The 22840-nt window shown below is 38.0% G+C and overlaps 1 protein-coding gene across 1 annotated transcript in view; it reads right to left on the bottom strand.

Annotated features, from left to right (window-relative positions):
- Nucleotides 1-22840, bottom strand: part of prim2 (DNA primase subunit 2) — a 66132-nt gene that overhangs the window by 2523 nt on the left and 40769 nt on the right. Inside the window, exons 11-13 of the mRNA XM_026945162.3 lie at nt 10461-10587; nt 9493-9575; nt 2990-3058 (exon numbers count right to left, since the gene is read on the bottom strand). Of these exons, the coding sequence (XP_026800963.1) occupies nt 2990-3058; nt 9493-9575; nt 10461-10587 (279 nt within the window). The remainder of the gene's footprint in view (nt 1-2989; nt 3059-9492; nt 9576-10460; nt 10588-22840) is intronic.

Here is a 22840-nt window from a genome sequence, read left to right as displayed (position 1 = left end):
CAGGACAAGTGAGCATATCACTCTTATTTTGGAGTCCTTGCACTGGCTCCCTTTTATGTTTCGTGTTGATTTTAAAATCCTCATGCTTACATACAAGGCTTTGCATGGTCTGGCTCCCCAGTATTAGGCTGAGCTTTTAACCCATTACACCTCAAACCGTGATCTCCGCTCCTCCAATTCTGGTCTTTTAACTGTCCCTCAGACTCGTTTACGTATTATGGGTGATGGGTCATTTTCTTCTTATGCTCCAAAACTGTGGAACTCATTAACATCTGAACTTAGAGAAGCCCAGTCTTTTAGTGTATTTAAATCTTCTCTCAAAATTTATTTCGTTAAGATAGCTTTTAACTGATGAATTAGTTTTTTTAAATTATTTAATCATTATTATTACTATTATTGTTTCTATTATTCTGAATTGTATGTTATTATTAAATGTCTTTGACGCATGTAAAGCGACTTGAGAAGCCTTTTTAAATGTGCTACTTAAAATGAAGTTGTTTATTATTATTATTATCATTATTATTGGTTTAAAAAGTTTCACTTAACATTAGCCTACATAAAATTTCAAGGTGTACTTTCGGCAAATAATTTAGGTTGAAGGGGTTCAGCTGACAAAAATGTTGGGAAACCACACTGAGGCACCGTCTCAGTGATGTATAAAAAATGCATAAGGATGAATCAATCCAGATGAATTTTGGAGTGAGATCGTGTTCCACCTTGCTTTGTAGTGAGGAGGGGAACTGCAATGCCTCCAAACCTCTCTGCTGCCTTTTCATTACTCTCTGCAGCGCTTGATTTATTGCCCTTGTGTAAATATTACATCGGTGAAGTATTACATTTTGACCTTTAATAAACGCTGCCGGGGCGGGAGGAACGGCGGCGAACTATGCGTTCTAACTCACGGCTGTGGGAGCAGGTGGGACATATGGCGGTGATTAAAGTCCCACCACGTGGCATAACAAGCGTGTCTTTATGCCCGTGATGACTCCAGCATATCAAATCAGACAGTGGGTGGAAGGAGGCAGGGAATCTATTGATGCGTCAATAAGTATGCTTTATCGTGCACATTAACGTCAGTGATATCTTTTCATACAACCGACTTAAAATATGACTCTTGACTTTCAGATATATGCGCGTTTCACTGTCTGCGGGAACAGACAGCTCATCATTCAAGCCCAGTTAGGCTGTTCATCAGGAGGGCTGTCTTTTAATTTAGGAGGAAGACAAGTTGTTCACACTGTTGGCTATTAGTCATCAGCTGCTAAACAGGGCCTGTGGTTCAGAGGCACTGCTGTTTTCATTGTTATCCATTATAAGCAGTTCAATCTAATCGATGACACCGAGCTCTTTAAATCCAGCCACGAACATGCACATAGAACATCTCTTCCAACAAGAGGGATCTGGGGCCACAGATCGAGGCTTTTAAAACACATTAAAATGAAAGTGCTAAAAATGTGAATCACACCACAACAATGAGTTGTGATCACATTTCCTTGAGCTGGGGCACAGAGACCTAAAACATTTCCACATTACCTTAATGTATTCCATAGTTGGTATCACCAAACATCAAAAACACTTCATTTGGACTGTTAATTATGCTACATTTTATACCACAGCGCTGTCGAATGTGGTCATTTCCTTTAATAGCACAGCTGATAACCACAGGCATATACTAATGTAATTTCATAATACATCAGCGTTTCACAGGGATTGTTGGACGGTTATTCATAATCTAAGCCTCACAAAAAGTACAATAAATGTAATTATAAACAGAGAAAAACATACATGTCACTTATAATAATCAAGCAGTGTAATCACTGACCAATTGCTGTGGTATAAAAGGAATAAAACACAGTTGTTTTATATGCTGTTACAGAAAATATATGGGGTAGTTAAGATTCCACACCGCATTTCATTTTAACACCACTCTTTTCGTGTTTTATTCCTTACACACAGTATTGTTACTGTACATGAATCAGCTCAAATACACAGCCCATACACCTTTTTATCCATTTTAGGAAGTGATTTTCCCCACCAGTTAGATTGAAAAGTCTCTGGCCTGCAAACTGATGAGTTGTTTAACCTTTTGACACTATACTCTGGGTATTTTCCTTCAACCCTAAGCCTCAAACACATCTTACGTGACAGTAATGACAAGCATTTGAAAGGTTTAGCTCTCACTTTCATATCAAAGATTTGCTCCTTTTCACTTAAATTAACTTGTCACCAAGCTGTTTGCTCAGCTCAGGTATCCGCACGTACTTTCGTCCATAACCTGTCAGCTGGGGGCCTGCCTTCTGATGCGGAGGGACAGGACAGCACTAATCCTGACTGACACATTTTTGGAACTTTACTGTGTGTGTGTGTGTGTGTGTGTGTGTGTGTGTGTGTGTTGAGGGTATTGTGTCGCATCAACACGGTCTTCACAGCTTTATGTCTAAACACCATGAGCACAGCAGGGGCTGAAACACCACAAGAAATCAGCACACAGTGAAATGTTTACTCATTCATTTGCTATCCCACTGGCTCTGACCCACAAATCTGCAGCTTTCATGCCTTGCTTTACAGTACGCATTACTGAACTCTGGAGACAAAAAAAAAAAAAACGTCAATAGCTGCTTCTCATAGAATAGAGAAACGACCTACCAAATTTAGCATCCAAGCCATTCCTGTTCTAGCTTGTTTAACAATTTTGCCCTCTCAAGCAACAACAGAATATGAATCATTTTGAATTTTTAGACGTGACCCAAACTGCCGAGTCAAAAGGTCTGATGCTAAAAAGCATTAGATCAAATAAATAAAAAATTCACACAGATGTAATTCAATCCTAAGTGCTCTAATAAACCCATAAAAATAAAGTGGCTGTGACAGATAATGATGGATGTGATTACAGTGGCCGGACTCGGTGGAACCACTCTGGATGAATTACAGGGTCGTCCCAGAGCCGCCGGAAAACAGAAAGCGGGTCAGAATAAAAAGGCATACTTACATTGTGTGTCAGTTCAAAGTACTTTTGGCAGGCCAGCTGATAGTGCATTCCCTTGACAAGGTCCAAAATCTGTGAGAATAACAGAAAGAGAGAGAGAGAGAGAAACAGAGGGATGAACTGTTAAGCGCTCAATTGCTTTTCATTTGCTCTTTGACATAAAGGCCATAATTTTCCAATGTACAGTTTATTACTAACAAAATGAAAACCCCAAAAAACAAAGAAGGCCTCTGCATAATTATAAAGATATATTAAAACTGAACTGAAACCGCTTGATTAATGTTTAATGCTGTGTACAACATCCTTACAGTTCAACATGTTTTCCCTGAGGCAGTGCTGTTGCGCATGTATTCCCACCAGGAATTCAGCTTAGCAACATATCGACATACGCTGAAAAGCATTACACCTGTCATTGCCACCAACTGTGAGAAGTGTGACAGAGTGTGGTAGAGGCTGAAGATCACGAAGAGCCCCACATCCAGCTCTTATCTCACATATCAGAGCAGTATGCTGTAAGGATGTGTGGTTCAGGCTCATTTTTACAACTCGATTACAAATAAAAAGTTAAAGCTGATGTTTGTCATTAAAGTGGTTTTACACAGGGCAGAAGTAATCTTTTTGTCCAAACATATTCAAGTCATTAAATTTAATGCAATCTGCAGAAATTTGGATTTATAAACAACCAGGGTATGAGCTTACTTCATGTAACTGTTATAAAATGAATATAAGTGCATGGCCACTCTATAGTCCAGTCCATGTACATATTATACCGGAGATATAAGATAGTAATAAACTGCCTACACCTTTAGTGAAAGATATTTACTGATACATTTGTACAATGTAAATATTAGTCTTTATATTTTTATTACTGACTAAAGGAAAATATCAAACTGCCTGTCCAAATAGGAACACTAAATACTCAATATATTTATTTTTTTTAATCAGAATATTTAGTCTACATACTGAAATAAATTTTAAATGCTGACACAGCACATCCTACAGAAATGCAAAAATCTTTTTTTTTTTTTTTCCCCCCCCATAGTCAATCCATCTCAATTTCTCAAAGTAGCACTTTGATCTGTGATAACGAATATCAACAAGTTCTGGAGAATGTGGATTGGGGGAGAACATAGGAGTAAATTTAGCTAGCTAATTTGTTTGGATATTTTCCGCAGATGCGCACCAAACAGTGAGAAAAGAGTACGGTAAACAGCCAGTGTAATAGCTTCTTAAATAGTGGATTCTTAGTTTTTTCCCCTGCCCAAAGACCAAAGTCTGTCTTCTTGTTTTCTGCTGACTCAAAAGGTTTCTGAATTCCCTGGTCAAAACCCACATCAGTAAGTTTGACTCAAAGTTAAAGCAATGGCTAATAGATGCAAAAGTGTCTTTTTCTTGACTGCCAGAAGGCAGAAGAGCTATCTTTTCTGGTGTCTCCAATGTGGCTGTAGCAAGAGGTTAAAAACAGCAAATGCTACAGCTAAACTGTATATATTGGTACCTCTGTGGTTGTTTCATGCAAGTTGAGTAGATTATCAACATAAAAATTTACACTTCTGAGATGCATTCAGCCAGATGTAGCATACCGTGCGTGTACATGTAAATGCCTCAGTGTCACTCAAACACCTGACAGCAAACCCCTTCCCAATACATCTTTGTCATAGCACACATGGTGCATGAATTCCAAAGTTGGTGCCTTTAAGGAGATTAAAGATGGCATACAAAAGTGGAAGTTGGCTGAATGAATATTTTTAATGTCAATAATAAAAGTGCACTGATGCTCAGATCTATAAATGTCTACAAATAAGTTGGTAAATATTTTTCACTATCATTGTACACAGTTTATTTTTATGTGCAATATAATATGGACATGTTAATTTTGTAACGGTTGTATAAAGTAAGCTTATACTTTATACATTTTACCTATAAATCTAAGTGAACTTTGTGAAATTTGCAGGTTACACAAGATGAAGCAATCAGATTTCAATCCGGTTAACTGGACACAACAATCTGACGACAAGTGTAAATGCATGCGGTTAAAATCCTATATGCAGATACATGATACAGGAAATGACTGGGTGTAAACGAGCTTGACTAAAACTTGTAACTCAAAATTTCCGACCTCTGACTGGGAAAATGAACAAACAAACAAACAAACCAACAAACAAAAAAACAAGAAAACGCCCCCTCAACTTGGAATTGCTACTCGGAAATTCAGGACAGTCTCCTCAACCCTGAATTCAACAAGTGACATCAAATCAACATGGCTGCTCACAGCATCACCAGTAAACAAAATAGCACTTCTTTATTTTAAATGAATTATACTGTATATACTTGTATTTGCTTTAGATTAATCAACAAACAGACAAATTAGCTTGTTTACATCTATAATATTGGCTACACAGTTCACTGATTTGAGGATCTAAATATACATCACTCGCTACAGTAAAAAAACAAAACAAAAAAAACAAAACATGGAGGCGTCTGTGTTTTTTCAAACGCACAGAGGTCGAAAATGACCTAATTCCACATTTGGATTTCCCACTTCCAGTTGCAGCATTAGATTTGAGAATGTGTGTTAAAATGACCCTCATACTTTTAAAACAGTGTGCACTACAATAAATATAGAAACTACAGTGAACATGAGAAGGAAGGATATGATATGAGAATTACTGTGTTTAGCATTGATCGCACAATAATAATGTTATGCTTTGTGTGAATAGCTCTATGATCAGGATTCAGTGCAAACATCTGTAATCACCTCCGAATGTTTCTTCCTATTTGACATATGGCGCTGTGTTTGACTAGAAATCACTGCCTGTAAAGGACGGAAATGACACTAACTCATCAAATACGTTAATTATGTCCCACTCCAAATGAACTGCAAGGACTAAACATATGAATTTTTTTCCGATTTACCTTCTTCTCCTTCCTCTTCAAGCTATAAGAAGCATGTGGGGCTCTCAAGTCCTTCAACACCTCCAGAGGTGAGAGTCACACCGTGTTGGGTGCTCATTGACAGAGTGAGAGAGGTTAATTCTGCGCCCCTGCGCTACTTCACACCGGCTGGCGTCTGCTCCTTCTGGCCTCTGGTGTCACTTTGGCACCAGACAGGGTGACTGAGACGACTGCTGTTCGGCATTTTAATCACCACTCTCACATTTGCTGCAGTTTTTAATTATCCAGCGCACTGGGCTGAGTGCTGCAGTGAGAGCTCGTGGCCTCAAATCCACAGGTCTCAGGCTCTCGGAACAGCCTCAGACTACGAGGGGCTGCTCGGGTCACTGAACTAATAGTGAATTTAATTTGACGGGGAGCGTGCAGCCAATGGGCTAACTTGTCAAACTAAGTTAGCGCTCTGTTCACTGTTTTCCCTCAGCCTCACTGCAAGAGGGCCTGGACAAACTGGCCAGCACAAGATATGCAAGAGATATACATTTATCTAAAAAAGTGCACGTGATTCCTTTAGACACACTGCAGTACTTTTTGTTGAGATTGTGAGGACTTTTCCTCCTGAATTAAATGGTACTTTTATGTAGAGAAACATATTCCTAGCCATTATTAGTTGTATGATGTATAACATGAGGGGTGGGAAAATCAGTAGCCTGGGCGCCTGGGATATTATTCTTTCATTAATAGTTGCCTGGCAAACAAGTAAGTTTAACAATCAGAAAAAAAAAAAAAAAAAAAAAAAAAAAAAAAAAAGAAAAAAAACTTCTTCCTACCAACCTTTGAAAAACATATTTAAATTTAACATGCCTCTCACTACGCACCTCAATGCTGTAACTATAGTGAGTGGTATATAATAAATGTATGATTTGTTCAACACTAAACATGTAAAACCTTTTCCCCCCCAATATCAAATTGATAGAGGATAGCAGTACCAAACTAGTTCTTGGTTTTTCATGCTTTTTCCGAAAAATTACTACTTGCATTTACATGGTATAATGCCGAAATAAAAATCCTCCCCCACCCCCTTACATAAAACACCAAACTTCCAAGCTTTCACAATAAGATGTGATAAAAAGGGACTTGAGCAAACTTTCTTCATGGCACTATGAATATATATTTTTAAGACTGAGCTTTAATAGGCTAATTTTCAACAGTCCATTAAATGCACTGGTGTCTGAGGCCCATAACTACATCAGAACATTCCAGTAATAACCAGTGACCTCAGTTCATTGCTTATGCGCTATAACATAATTTCAGGTCTTAAAAGTTGCCAAATGTGTGCTTTAAATCACTGGGTTTTAAACACTGGGTCACACAGAATTAAAAACGACCAAGTGAAATTACCCTTCATTACAGAGACCTCCTGACCAGGAAGTGGAGGCTTGCTGAGTGATTCTCAGAATCTCAAATGAGCAAACTATGCACTATATCCTAAACGGTATACATAATGTACCTGAGCACCTGATTTTTTTTTTTTGTTCTTTTTTGTTCAGTGGGGTGCAGTTCTTGCTAGGTGTCAGCCATTTAGCAATGTGTTTACCTCAGAGGCCTCCGGTGACTTGACCCCTCACGCTACGTTGATCAGGTTGCAACAGCTAGGCGTAAAAAGTGCCCAACACTGCACACTTCATTTTTCAGTAGTACATCAGTGAAGTATTGAATTTCTAACTAATATCAGTTATTTCTAACTATTAGCCATAAATTCTTTGCTTCTAATGAACAAGTTCAATTTATTTTATTTCAAATTCAATTTGAGTACTTTTTTTTTTTTTTACACTGTTACTACAGTTAATACAGTATATTGTATTTATAATTTCAGAATTCTTTATATTAAGGTAAATCTATATTACAGCAGATCAAGGCATTTTTTTCTGTGCAAAAAATATTATTTAAACTGAAAACCAAGCATGAAAAATGAAACACAATTATTAGGAATGCCCCAAATTTTCAGCCACTGAAAATCTTTGGTGAAAAATGGCCTACAAATCAAATCTAACAAATAATTTTCAAATAATCTTAACCATAATGAAAATTAGAAGGTGATGAACAATGCTTGTTTCCTTCGTCCGCCTGCGCCACTCATGTGTTCAGAACCATTTCACGGTTTCTGCGAGGGGCATTAGACAAGCGATTTGTAATCACTGTTCATGCCAAGTATCAAGAGGGGGTACGACGCCCAAGCACTTCTCCAATACAGGGTTTGATACACCACTAGACAACACAGCATCCTGCTCAATATGCAGAATATGACAAAACATAAGCAAAAAAGGAAAATCACTGCTAGCACGCTGATGCCATCTGTAGCCACGGTTATTGAAAAGATGAAAAAATTCATAAATGTCTGCGCCTAATTGAAGTCTAACTACAAAATAATGGAATGCTTTGCTTTGTATGACGAACCACTCTCTTTTGTTGATGACATTAGATTTTGAGCCTTGTTGTTTATTGTTATTGCTTGCTGTTTACGTGCAGGTTCTTTATACGATTACTGTATATTTTTGGATAAAGTATAAAGAACATAATTCTTTTAGACAGTTTATGTTCGGTTTGGTTTTGGCCTGTTGAAAGGACTGACTATATGAATAATAAAAGTGTTTTTTTTTTTTTGTTTTGTTTTTTTTCGGTGCATCACTAATAATTATCAATATCAATCTGATATACAGATATTATTATAAAATGTTTATAATTCATTTTTGGCCATATTGCACAGCCCTACCTAGAGCTATAACACAGTAAATAAATATTGTACCATTCTGCGAAAGTTTCTAAGGTTTATTCCATTTAAACTGTTGTACTGAGCTATAATTTAATCATTCTCTCCTTTACATGATAACAGCATTATGCATTTACTAAGCTGGATATAATACACCATAACCAATGCAAATGACTAAGGGCAGATCTGTGTCCGACTTTTAATAGTTACTAACTGTAAATAGTGTCTGATGACTTTCTTTAAAACGTACATTACAATTTTGGCCAAAGTAAAATCTGCCAATTTGTCTGTTGGGTGTCGTCACACTAACCATTGAACAATTTCAGTTAATTTCAGTGCAACTTTGAACCACACAAAGCAGGCTAAAATTGTTTATGATCCATTTTTAAAGTGCATTCGGCTCATAAATTCACTTTATATTACTTAGGTGAAAGTAATAAAACTGCCAGGACATACGTGAGCACTGGGTCAACATCCTGTTTCTACCAACAAAATGAATCAGGACAGATTGGTGCTTTCTTGTTTACAGTTACGTTCAAGTTCATTTCATTGCGCTTGTAAAATCAGCTCCTTGTGAAGACGCTTTTCGGCTGCAGAACAAACGCACGAACCTAGAGCATTATTTTCGGTTGAACAAACTCATAAACTTGTTACAGCAGCAAATGATATTGAGCTCAGCTTTAAAGCCTTTGGAGTATTCATATGAAGGACAGCTGCCTTTATCCTGTGTCCAATGTCCCAGTACGACACAGGTGGCTGTGTGTGTGTGTGTGTGTGTGTGTGTGTGTGTGTGTGTGTGTGTGTGTGTGTGTGTGTGTGCGCGCGCGCGCGCGCTTGTTCCCACCTGCGTGATCCCACCAGGAGCGAGTTTATATGACTGCAGCTTCTGCTTCAGCAGCTCTGGGTCACTGTGGCGGAATGGACATCCTGTGAAGAGGACATGAGAATGACAGGAGAAATGCACACATTAGACTGGCTGAGATTATAACAGTTTATACTACCACAGTGCTGCTGAAGTCTAGATTCTGGTCAGATGATGCTGATTAGTGTCTATAACAGCAGCTCTGAGTGCAGTAGTGCAGGCTGTAATACAAATCACAGGTTTATATTAATGTGCTTGTTCTAATACGCTATTGTTTCTATAGTAACAGCTCAATCACAGGGACTTGGATGGTGGAAGTGCCACATAATTTAAAACCATTAATAAACAGATCTAAAAAGGTGTTACTTAAAGAGAAATGTGTAATTTTTTTGTGGTGAAGTTTTTGTAAGGAGATGTTTATTTAACATTTATTCTACCGAAGGAGTCTCCAGTGTCAGCGCTTTGAGGACATTTTCTATGTTTCTGTTTAAGAACTTCAAGAAAGAAAAAAATTGAGGCTGGTGAAGGAACGACTGTTTATAGCTGCTATAATGTAAGCGATAACAGGAACTAATGTCACTATAAACAGATAATATGGCATGTCATTAATCAAATTTCAAATTGTAATCATTGGCAATCTGCTGTGGTATAATAAGGAATAAAACATATAAGGTGTGCTGTTGTTGGAAAATAATCAGCTTTGGGGTAACTCCATTTCATGTCAAGCCACACCACCCTGTCACTGATTATTTGCCAATAACCAAACACCTCAATGTGTTTTATTATTAGTAGTAGTAGTAATTATTATTCCAGTCATTCTGGTTTGCAATATGAGCCATAATTAATTATTGATGTTTTTAAAAGATTTGATCCAGTCATTATCCTAAACTGTCCTGATTCCCCCCCCAAAACAGAGCATCGTGATTCATTTTTAAAAGAACTCTGCTCACCGTGGTAGTCGCCTTGGCTGGGCGGATTGGATAAAATCACCTTCATGCAGCTGTAGGGCGTGTAGTCTGTTCGCTTGCCTTCCTTCCCAAACATGTGCCGGATGCTGTAGGCATATGCTTTGTCAAACTGAGGCGCAAACGAGAGAGAGAGAGAGAGAATGGTGTCAGATGAAGAGAACATACGTGAACAGTGAGAGGGCCATGGGGGAAGAGTTGTGGGCCGTGAGTGAGGAAGCTGGGGGTGAAAGAGACATAGTCGTTCATCAATTGGATTGTGGCAGGGTGCTTTCCACTATGAAATATAGAGCTATTAGTAGAGACCTGCTGCAGTGGCGTTGCCAAACTACAGATAGCTGCGACTGGATTATGGATCATGTGTCCACTCTCTCGCACATGTCTCTATTCAACCACCTTCAGGCGCACACAAGTGTCCTGTAACCAATCTATATTATCAGCTGAAAATCACGTTATGTGATTTTATAAACACATTTCTTTTCCATAACTTTCAACATTTTACAAAATTTTCCTGAATAAAGCCTCCATTTGCTACAGGACTTCTAACATTTACACGATTTAGCGATTTAATCAGGTTGGTTGGTCGGTCACAATATTGAATGAGTGAGCTAAAACAAATTCTACTATATATTAGGAACTCAGGGTTATTTTATGAAACCATTATGGTTGAGCTTTATAGCACAGGGAGGCATTACAGGAATAAAACTGTTACTCATATACATAAAGACACACTCACTGAAAGATACGTATATAAGAAACACCATTCCTGATGACAAAAATGGCAATGTGTCAAGTCTGTAATCATGCAGTGTTTGCTATTTTGCTTAGTCTATTCACTTCTACTTTCTCCAAAGGAATTTTGAACACTCAGTGATTGAGAGAGTAATCCACAGCATTTATTTTTATTACACTTATTATATTTTACATGTGCTTCTAATTCATGCTGATGATGTGTTATGGATGTGTCGGGGAAAGTGGGCTTCAATGAACTGCACCAAATCTAGGGGGCGTTTCACCTGACACAACTGTCACTGATAGGTTTCTTGACTGTATAGTCTAGGCTACAAAGAAATCAGCCCCAGCCTCGCTTCTTCTTCCATCCTGTTGTTCCATGCTGTTGTTCTTGGTTCCACAAAAATAAAAAGTAATCCACTTTGTCATGTTTGTTAACAGGAAACAAGATGATGTGAATGTCAAAACTTGAGCCTTAACTTTTTGTATTTTTTCCTGATTCCTTTCCTCATTCCTTGGGCCCTCATCCTGCACATTTATTCTCTAAACTAACTTCTGTACATGTTATGTTATATAGGGGAGCAAAGCAAAAATGTGACAATGTGCACTGGGGAAATAAGCGATTCACATAGTGGGAATCAGCATTCTATTAATTATGCATCTAAATCAATTGCACTGTTTGAGCCCCAGAGGTCCCAATCTGCGCAACCCACAGAGTTAATGAATATAGAGAGCACGCTGGTTACATGATCAGTTTCTTTCGTGGACAGCCTGCACCATTACCAGGAATCATCTGCACTTGTGTAGTGGCCGACAGCTCCGGATCACAATGAGCGACACACATTATAGGATATATGGTTACCCAAACACATTATAACCATTAAATAGCTTTTTTTTCCCAAACGACATGGAAGTTGGAAAGTTTTTGGAGATGGAGAATTTATACATTTATTTATTTATTTTTAAGATGCAGTGAATGTGTTGTACATTTTGTTTACAATATTAAACCTCTGTTCATACGCAATGTTTGATTTTAGTTTTATACAGACAAGAATGCACACTGTTTTGCAGTGTTCATGATTCAGAAATAAAAATGGAGCCTTTTCAATTTTTTCTCTTTAAAATTTTGCTGAGAATCAGTTTGAATCAAATCATGGAGCCAGTATTGTGAATCGAATCAAATCATGACTAGAATGCATGTTTCTTTTTTATATTAAACCATAATCGAGTACTTTAAAAGGCAATGATAACATTGAGGTTAATGAAAAAGTCCATGACTTCCATTTTTGAAAACCTTTCCACGACCGGCAAATATAGTGCAAATTTCCATGACTTCTGCAAGATCTTCAGGACTTATGCCATTTCTGTTAGAATAAGCAATAATAATATACTAGGGCGACTCATAGACATGTAAGTCTTTAGACATTTAAATCAGAGGAATAAGTTATAAAAAGGTGCAGACACGATAAAGGTGATCATTACTGCATGGTAGATAAGAAATGTGATGGCAGTAATTGTGAGGCATCACCCTCACAAGGTTATTATAATGCCAATCAAAATCCAAATGTAAAAAAAATCTACCCCTATACACATTAAAGTTTTATTTCATGGCTAAAAGAAAACTCTAATGTGTGCACTCCCTGGCTCGAGAAATATTGCATATGCTTAAGAAACCATTACAGTGTTAGCATTCGACGAGGGTCACTGCACTCAATCTCAGTGCTGAACTCAATACACCAATCACATACATTCGGGGAACCATCCAAACGGAAAAATCCAGCCTCCCTCTGCTGGTTGTCAGGCCTGCAAACGAGTGTTCATCATTTCCCTGCACTCAGAAGCCATTAGAACTACAATAAAACCAGCAAACTAGGCAAGGTGACTTCAAGCGAAGTGGTGTTAAAGAGGCAATAAAATCAACCTATCCATATTAATAGGGCTTGAACAGTTTATGGATTTAGCAAGTCTCTTATTTGAAAAGCCTGATAAGGGGTGAGAAGTATTGTTAAAACTGCATTTGTAAGGACATATTGTGACAGACGCTTTTTCTCCGTGTAGCTCAGGTCGAGTTTGGATTCAATCTTAGCAGCATAATAAGATTAAAGCATGCACCAATACAAAAAGTAAAGACACCAAATTCTACTAGGTGTAATTTTCCTAAGCCTCCTGCCACCATATAAGCACACAGTCCCAAATGGATCTCCCTCCCTGTATGCTGAGCTCATTAAAATGGAAACTAATTGCTGTATTAAACGTCAACCGTCGCCCCTTTAATGTATGCAAATGCGCATCGGTGGCATTACATACGTATTCCGAGCTGAAGCTTGGAAAAATCCGGACTGAAATAAATCGGAGAGGTAATTGGTCATGAATTTGCAGTGGCATGTAAAAAGACTCCTGGCACTAGCTGTTCTGAATCAGCAGCAGGCCAGGAGATGCTTTTTTGACAGCAGGATTGTTCATATCTGAGAGCTAGCAACTGGTTTAACAATCTGTCAAATTCAGAAGGACAAGATGTAACTATTTTATATACAGTATATACCCATTACAGAGGAACGTAATGTTAATTTTAAAGTTGATAAGCGTCTAGCAATAGCTGCCAAATGTATAAGTCAAATGTTTATGCTCTCACCACAATCAAGTTCATTATTTAGGGGGGGGGATTCAAACTCTACTAAAAGGATTAGGTGCTGAAGTATTGTGTAAGTAATTGGGTCAGAAAAACAGTAACCGAGCTCACTGAATTTAATATTAAGCCCTGTGGGACTGCTGCTAGGATTCAAGCCACCAGAGGAAATCACGCACACACACCCCCAGTCACACTTACACCTACAAATAAATCAGATCATCCCCATTGTGCTCCTGTGCTCCTCAAACAGAGGCAGGAGGTCACATGACTACCAACACACAGGCCATTTTCAATAATGTGCAACCTGCCAGAGCGTCTACACGTTAATGCTGTTAAAACTTTCCATTTCATTTAAACCTTTACTGACATGAAAACAATAGCTCATGCAAACAAAGTCATACAATTTAAAGGTGGAGGAAAGGAAAGAGGAGAGGAGAGCAGAGGAAAGTAGAAGAGAGAGAGGCAGAAGGCAAAGACATAAAAAGAGAAGCAAAGAGAAGTGAAGAATTAGACAAGAGAAGATGAAGAGATAAGGAGAAGGCAACGAGAACAGAAGATTAAGAGATGAATAAGAAGAGTAAGAGAAGAGAAGAAAAGACTAAGAGAAGACTGAGAGAAGAGAAGGCGAAGAGACGAGACATTTCATTTCATCAGAAATTGGTGGAAATCTTCCAGACCACCTGAATGCAGGTATTTGTGCTAAAGTGCACTAAAAGGCATTCATGCTTCTCTCTAAAGCCGTCTACAAGATCCTAGAACTGAGCATTACGCATGTAAGACCTTCTCACCAACAATTAAATCAGAAAGCATGCAGACGCATTTATCGTCCTTCTCCTGCTTGTCATGTTGCCAGATCAGCCTTAGTGGTGCAGTTTACTGTAAATGGTAATGGTAGTAATAAGAGGATGAGTGTGATCATTCATCACCATGCCCTTTCTACACTGCAGAAGTGTCACTACAGGCGCTCTGATCTATTGTTTACACATCTCTGATCTTGTTTGCAAAAGCTTTTAAATCTCTAGAGAGCGCCATCCTGTGAGATATTCTTGAGCTAAACCCAAAATTTACTATTTTTTTGTTCTAAACGTAGTGGAAGATTTATAGAGGTAGGAACTTCATGATCCAACTTTGGTTCTGGATGCCACTACGTGACTGAATATTTCCGCCACTAAATGTTTGATTTCTATAGCCTATATTATCATTCATTATCATTATCCCTGTATAAACATTAACATTTTCCATCAATCATTAAATATAATGTATTTCCATTAGGACTGCCAGTATAAATAATATTTATTTATACTTAACAGCTTACATGACAGAAAAACAAAATGTAATATATGCATATCTTATAAAACAGTTAGTTCCAGACCACTAAATTGTTTGGTCGAGCATCGCTCCAAGAGTGCTTCTATTTCCTATAACTGCACTGGAACGTTTCACTGTGTATCACTCCGCTTGTCCACGTTCACAACATAAAATTCCACTTCCTAGTTCAAAACCGTTACTACAGTGTTACGGACATCATCAGCAGTCATGGCAAGTGATACATTTTTCACGAAATTAATGTTTGATGTAAAATATAAAAGCTTGACAGCTGAAGATGAAAAGATAACAGGGAAGACAGTTTTAACAGCTGCACCATTAACAGGAATGTACAAGTCAAGGTGAGCTAGCTACCAGCTAGCTGATGGGCTACAAATGAGTGAGTGTGACTTCTTCAGGATCTATTTCCATCACTGCACAAAAATAAACAGAACATTTGGCCATATTATGTCTGAAATGTCACATACTCGATATTAAGTTCTTGTTTATAGAACTATTGTAAAAGCTACAGCACTCAGCCTGTGGTTTCGTGTCTATGCCGAATCGCAGCAGTGCCGATATTTAGAATAACCGCACTCTTGCTCGTGTGATATTGCTTAGATATATGACATGCTTACATGGCATGCTTTTGCACAAAGATTGCACTACATGGATATGCCATTATGTTGTATCTTACGTACGTGACTTAAAAAGTAAATAGCTAAGCATTTAAGATTTGGCCTAAATGTGTGAATTATTCCAGTGTAAAGTCTATTTAAAGACAACAGATGTTTACACAGGTCGAGCTAATTCCTCAAATCTTGCATCCAGCAGCTATTAAAAAAAAAAATTCATAGACAAATCTTAAAGGTTTTATTTTTCATCAAAAATTTATGTTGGCGGGGTAATATTTGATTTGAATGCTTTGTTACTCGTTTGATCCAAGTTCTCTAGACAACATATTAGAATTTTCCTTTCACTTATAAACCATACATTAAACAATGGCAAAAAAACAAGCAGAAAATGTAGCCACAAGCAGCGATCTGTGGGGTCCAAGCATCCATTGCAAATATATCCCCCAGTAGCCAGTCCCTGCCAAGGCACTTCAAGTTTTCTGATAAGCTCAATGCTACTTATGTCAAACGGCTGCTGAAATCTGACTGGCTGATGGCGGTGGTGTTTTTTTTTTTTTTTTTTTTTTTTTTTTTTTTTTTTAAGTAACCAAGTCCTCATTAGAAATCCTATTACAAACACCACTGCAGTACACCAAATTTCTTGAAAGCTGTCTGGGCTTAGTGCCACCCTCTACATATAACCATGACCAACCTTTCCATGTGACTTCGCAATCTTGTCCTGTATATGTCTTTCAAGTTTCATGCAAATTCATGCATTCAATCATTACTTACAGTTGCTGACTGGACTGTGGTAGCCACAGCATTTAAAAATGTCAACATGTTTTTGGTAAATTATTAAGGTTCAGATTCTACTAAGAATAAAGAGTAAAGAAAAGCCCAAACAAAAACAACAGGGTTCCAGCAGTTTGTGTTTGGACTCTTTAAAAAAAAAAAAAAAAAGACTATTGACAATATCCTATCTAGCTTGTAACCTGAATACATAGCAGTCCTTCTCTCATCCTGCCTCTTCCATGTGTCAATTAGCATGGTTAAGCCATTGAGGTGTGTTTGGACTCGACTGCGTAAACACGGACAGGCCGAATGATGGAGGAGGCCAGACTTGCTCTACGCAGGAAGAGCACTCTCGAGGGGATCGGCGCTCTAATTAACCAGGCAGCTGGTGAGGGGATTGCGTGTACAACTCCAGCAGCCATTAGCAACAGTGCAGCCGCTTTTGTCCCAGCCGCAGCTCTTTGTACCCCACTTACCTTCCTGACACTGGGGAGGGGAAGCTAAGTTTCTGTCATAAATTATAGGCCATTCTGTCTCAGAGGGACAGAGAACAAGGGACACCATAAGAAAATGCAACATGTAATTTTTTAAAAAAAAGTAAAAGAACCAACCAAGCAGATAAACCAGGTATTAAAGACAAACACACTGATTTCTGATTAAGCATGATGCAATGAGCATTTACATAATTTAAAATCAGCACAGTTTGAGCTGATTGCCTTGTGACAGAGAACATTAAAAAGCACTGCGTTCTACATAAAAATGGAAAACATTTCAGATCTGAAATTCTCTACAGTCATGATCTCCACCACCATCCTGTTAACCGTCCTCACAGAAGAAATAATTCTTTCACATAAAAGGTTATTTCAAATGGCTAAATTGCCCTATAATTACTTTTTTAAACTCACGTAACCTTCAGAGAATAAATGTTCTTTTGGGATGCTTAAAAGAGCATTAGGCAAGATTTGTCATGATTAGGTCTCTAACAGTTAAACAGGTGGAGCTGAATAATATTTGAATAAATTTTTTTGAGCTCTTCCCCTACACCCTACACATTCCTGCCCATGTACAGAAACTCCACCCCCAGAACCTACAGAGGTTCACCTACGCATGATGTCATGGCATCACTTTCAACGAGATTGGCCATTCAACTTCTTGAAAGCCAGGTTTTAACACCACAAACTATTTTTATTCTCTTATTAAATTCAAGAGCAAAAATAAATAAATAAATAAATAAAAAGAAGTGAGTGAGGGAATGATTGTTTATAATTGCTATAATGTAAGTGATAACAGGAACCAACTTCTCATGAACACTAGACAATATTTAGGTAACTAAACAGTTAAAAGATAAGATGTGTCATTCATTAATCAATTAAAAAATTGTAATTGCAAATTGATGCGGTATATAAGAGGTATAAGAGGAATAAAACACTAGGTGGGCTGTTGAAGGAAAATAATCATCTTTCAGGATGGTTACGCATCAGCACATCCTGTCATGTTCTACTCAGTACCTAAAACCAGTAGGAACTTGTTAGTGGTGTATGTAATACAGAAAAATGATCTAATGCTTTTGCTTCAATATTTTTGTGCTTTCAGATCAGCAGGTCATTTTGAAAGGTTTATGTAATAGCAGGACATGATATGCTTCCAGAGCATTCGCTAATGAGTGCGGTCTGAATTCAGTCCTTTATCTCCTTTACTGCGGCTTTATACAAGACAGTCTGTGCAGTAAATAGTGAGCAAGTGAGCAATTTCACACACAGCACTGGTTCAAAACTTTACCCAATTTTTCTTCATTTACCTTCAATTTTTTTTGCTGAAAGAAAAAATGTAATTACATATTCTCAGAGAATAACGAGAATAAGACTCTGAAGCAAAGTAAATCAGAAGGCATTAAATTAAGATCAGGAACGAGCTGTAACTCTGGCAATATCGGAGTTATTATTTTTAGTCATACAGTGAAAAAAGAAAACAAAGGTTGCTTTCTGATGCCTAGGTTAAGCATGAAGATTTACAAAACACATCTCCGTGTGCTTTGCACTCCGTAACAAAGCTGAGCATTAAAATCTCAGCAATGAGCAACAATGCAGAGAACATACATTTAGAAAAATGCTTGATAAATACAGGCAATAAGGGATAAGAGTTAAAATGGAATATACATGCTGACCTTAAAAACCGGCTCTGCTCAAGTATACACAGACTGATTTGCTTATTTACAGAAGCCTAGTTTTAGGAAGTTTCATATTGCATGGGTCTCTATATCATCTGATCCAAAATCATTCATCTCACAGATGAGAAACTCTTCCAGCTAGATCAGAGAGAAGTCTTACTTCTTAACTGGTACATTCGGTCCTAAATCTTCTGCCTTTATATTTACACTAAACAGGGGTTCATTTTCATTAAAAACTAACTCATAGCCTGCATTCAGTTTCATTAAAAATAAATAATAGCCATCTATTAAAAGCAAAATGCTATTTACAGGTGAAAATGGTGTTAGTATAATCACAGTGAAGGAAAATTGTTCACCATTCACTAATAAGACAGCATCCACTAGTTTTCTTTTAGTCTTTTACTTTAAAATGCAACATATATTACCAATATTTCTGGGTTTAACCTCCTCACGTTCCACATTTTTGCTTTACTTTCTGCATTTTGTACAAGTCTGAACTATTATCACATGACATGACTAGTGAATAAGCTGAGGTCAAAAGCCACATGAAGTTACAATGAAATGTTAGAATATTAATTGTTTTAATTAATTTAGTTCTTTGCTTGTGAAGATATATTATTAAAATTTAAATTAATTTGACCTTGACATTTCCATCACAGATTCAAAAACCTCTGGTTGGGAAACCCTGGATTAGCCAATCCACCTACTGGCATGTTTCTGGGAAGTCGAAGGAAACTGGAGAACCTGAAAGAATCTCACATGTTCATGGGGAGAACATGCAAAATTCCACATAGACAGTAACCCAGGCTCGGGATTGAACCAGGGACTGCTTCACCACCACGCCAAAGTATGTTTAACTATACAAAATACTCTTAAAACTGCAGAAAAAACCTGCGGTGAACGTGAGTTACCCGAACCTGGTACCGAACAATCAGATTTCTTGTTGCGTTGTTATTGTAAGTAGCAAAGCTGCTAGTCAATTACAGTTCTTTCTTTAGCAAGATGGGTTTTTTTCCACCATTTTGAGGGGGGGGAAGCAGCTTAAGTAGTTGATGTATTTTATCTGCCAAATAACAGAGTAGTGCATTTGTTTTATTTTCTTAATCCAACAGGTCACATGTTTGCCTTCAACTAGTTGAAAGCGCAATTAACTCAAGGTTACTGTTTGCTAACAGCTGTCACTTTACCGATAAATATTATTACCATGGTTGCAAATTGCACATTTCGTCCTTGTTCGAGCTGTCTTTCTTGTGATCCAAAGACAGAGACATGCTATTTTTCCACCCTCTCTCTCGGTGTTTGCTCACATGCAAGTCTGTCAGTGTCGGAGCAAGATGATGCGTTTTGACAGCTTGTTAATCAAACAATCTGTGCTTCTGGTGCACGGTGACGTCAAGCGACTTGAAGCTAACGCCATGAAGATCTTTACAGCAAGCATGTGCAAATCTTTCACGTCTGTACACAACTCAGATTTTTAGCACTAAATGAATCGAGCTTTAAATCTAGCTAGAGAGAAGCCAGGATCCCTGGCCTACAGGACAAATCAGAAAAGAACAAGACATAGGCCAGTGATATGGAACAGGAGCTTTCGGAGACCTGGGCTCATGCAATATTTATGAGATGTCATAACCTGATAGCTGAATAGGAGCCACAGAGTTAGTCATTATTTATTAACACAAAATCAAACTTCTTGCTGAATTCAGAATGGAACACACACACACACACACACACACACACACACACACAGGATTTATATCATATGCCTAAAAGAAAGGTGAACGGGGCAAGAATGGAAGTTCTTGAAATGACAAACCCACTTTTCCTCTTCTACAGGGTGATTAAATCCCAGCGAGCACATAAAGAACCTCGGCTGTTAGCGCAGAGAGAAAAAAAAAAAAACAAAAAAGCCATAATCCTTAATGGCCCTCCTGCTAAGTGTTTCAGTGGCACCCATGCTAAGTGGATGAGGGTTTTAATATACGTCAGTGATGGAAAGAGGGGAAAAATAAACCAAAACAGCAGTAGAATTCTAGCGCTTTATCTCAAATAGCTTGAGCTAAAAGCCGTGGCTCAACGCAACAGAGTGAGAAATGAAAAAGCGACAACAGTTCCAGTAATCTGGAAGAAATGCCTTCAAGAAACACCTAAAGACTTGTTTCACTTCCTGTGAGGGTGTGTACATGTCTATGTCTCTAACTATATCCATGTCAATCCATCTCTCTCCCTCTTTACCTGCGTACTTATGTGTCGACAGCATATCTATTCATCTCTGTCTAATCTCTCTAGCTCTCACTGTAGCCATCCATCTATTCACCCACCCATTTATCTTTATCAACATATATGCATTAATCCATCCATTTCTATCTATATCCAACCATCTCCATCTATCCATTAATCTTTCCATATTCATATGTACCCACCCACATCCATCTATTCATCCATCCATATATCTTTATCCATAGACATGCATTCATCCATCCAACCCCATCTATATCCATCCATCGATGCAAATATCTCTACCTATAGCTATCCATTTCCACCTGTATCCTTCCGACTCATTCTATATCCATTAATCCTCCCATCTCCATCTACATCCATCCACCCATTTCCATCTACATCCATTAATCCATCAAGCTATATTTATATTCATTCATCTCCATTTATATCCATCCATCTCCACCCATCAATCCACCTGCATCTATATCTATCTATTTCCATCCAAACTTCTGTTCATCCATATCCACGCATCCATCTACATCCATCAGTCCACCCATCCAGATCTACATTCATCCATTTATATCAATTAATCAATCTCCATCTATATCGACTCATATCCATCCATCCATACCATGATCATCATTTCCATCCATCCATTTATAACCATTAATCAATTGAGCTCCATCTATATCCATCCATCCATCACCATCCATTTCCATCTACATCCATTAATGCATCAAGCTATATTTATATTCATTCATCTCCATTTATATCCATCCATCTCCACCTATTAATTCACCCATCTTCATCTATCCATTAATCATCCATCTCCACCCATCAATCCACCTGCATCTATTTCCATCCAAACTTCTGTTCATCCATATCCATGCATCCATCTACATCCATCAGTCCACCCATTCAGATCTACATTCATCCATTTATATCAATTAATCAATCTCCATCTATATCGACTCATATCCATCCATCTCCAAGCATCCATCTACATCCATCCATATCATCTATATCCATCCATTTATAACCATTAATCAATTGATCTCCATATATATCTATCTCCATCTATGTATATCCATCCAGCTCCATCCATATCCCTCTATATCCATCCATTTATATCTATCCATCACTGCCGATCACTCTATTGCTCTTTTGTGTGGTTAATGTGTGTAGAACTTACTCCAGTCTTTGTGTTCAGTTTTAAGAGCTATAATTGTTTGCATTTGATTTCTCCTGACTTGAAAGACAGTTTGGAAAAAAAAAAAAGAATTTGCTAAATGAATAAACATAAATGCAAAATACAAAATATCACACAGGTAACAGGTTGGATTTTTTTCCCCAGCAGAAGTGGAATATTAATGAGGCTTTTGGCATGCTCTGCTGTGACAGACACCTCACATACATCAGTCATGGAGCTGCACATCACTCCATCCTGTGCCTCTGAAGGCAGAGAGTGTTTGGAAAGTGTGATCTCACCCAGTTACACCTGAGAAGCCACACTGAGAAGATGCAGCCACCCCAAAAATAGACCACTTTGGTGAGTGGTGGTGCATGACCACCACAGAACAGGAATGCCTGAATAATTCCTTCCCCTTCTCTGACTTGTGGAACGGATGGAGCTCTGAGAGCCCGAGTGGGGTAAACACACACCCTCAGATTGCTTTTGAGCGTGTGAAAGTGGCTTAGTGGTAGTCAAAGCCGAAATGCTTCTTTGAACTGAGGCTTGTTCCTTGCCAGCTGTGAGGCATGGAAAAATGCTTGGTGCTTCATAGCACTGGTCAAATCTCAGAGGAGAGGATTTTAGATGGCTCAATAATGTCCATTCAAAAAAGAAAAAAGGAAGGGAGAAAAATATTTCATATATGTAGGGCTTACACTGGGGGTCTCAGACATTAAA

The sequence above is a fragment of the Pangasianodon hypophthalmus genome, chromosome 3 (genome assembly GCF_027358585.1).
Source record: "Pangasianodon hypophthalmus isolate fPanHyp1 chromosome 3, fPanHyp1.pri, whole genome shotgun sequence".
Lineage (NCBI taxonomy): Eukaryota > Metazoa > Chordata > Actinopteri > Siluriformes > Pangasiidae > Pangasianodon > Pangasianodon hypophthalmus.
This window is presented reverse-complemented; position numbering and strand designations above follow the sequence as displayed.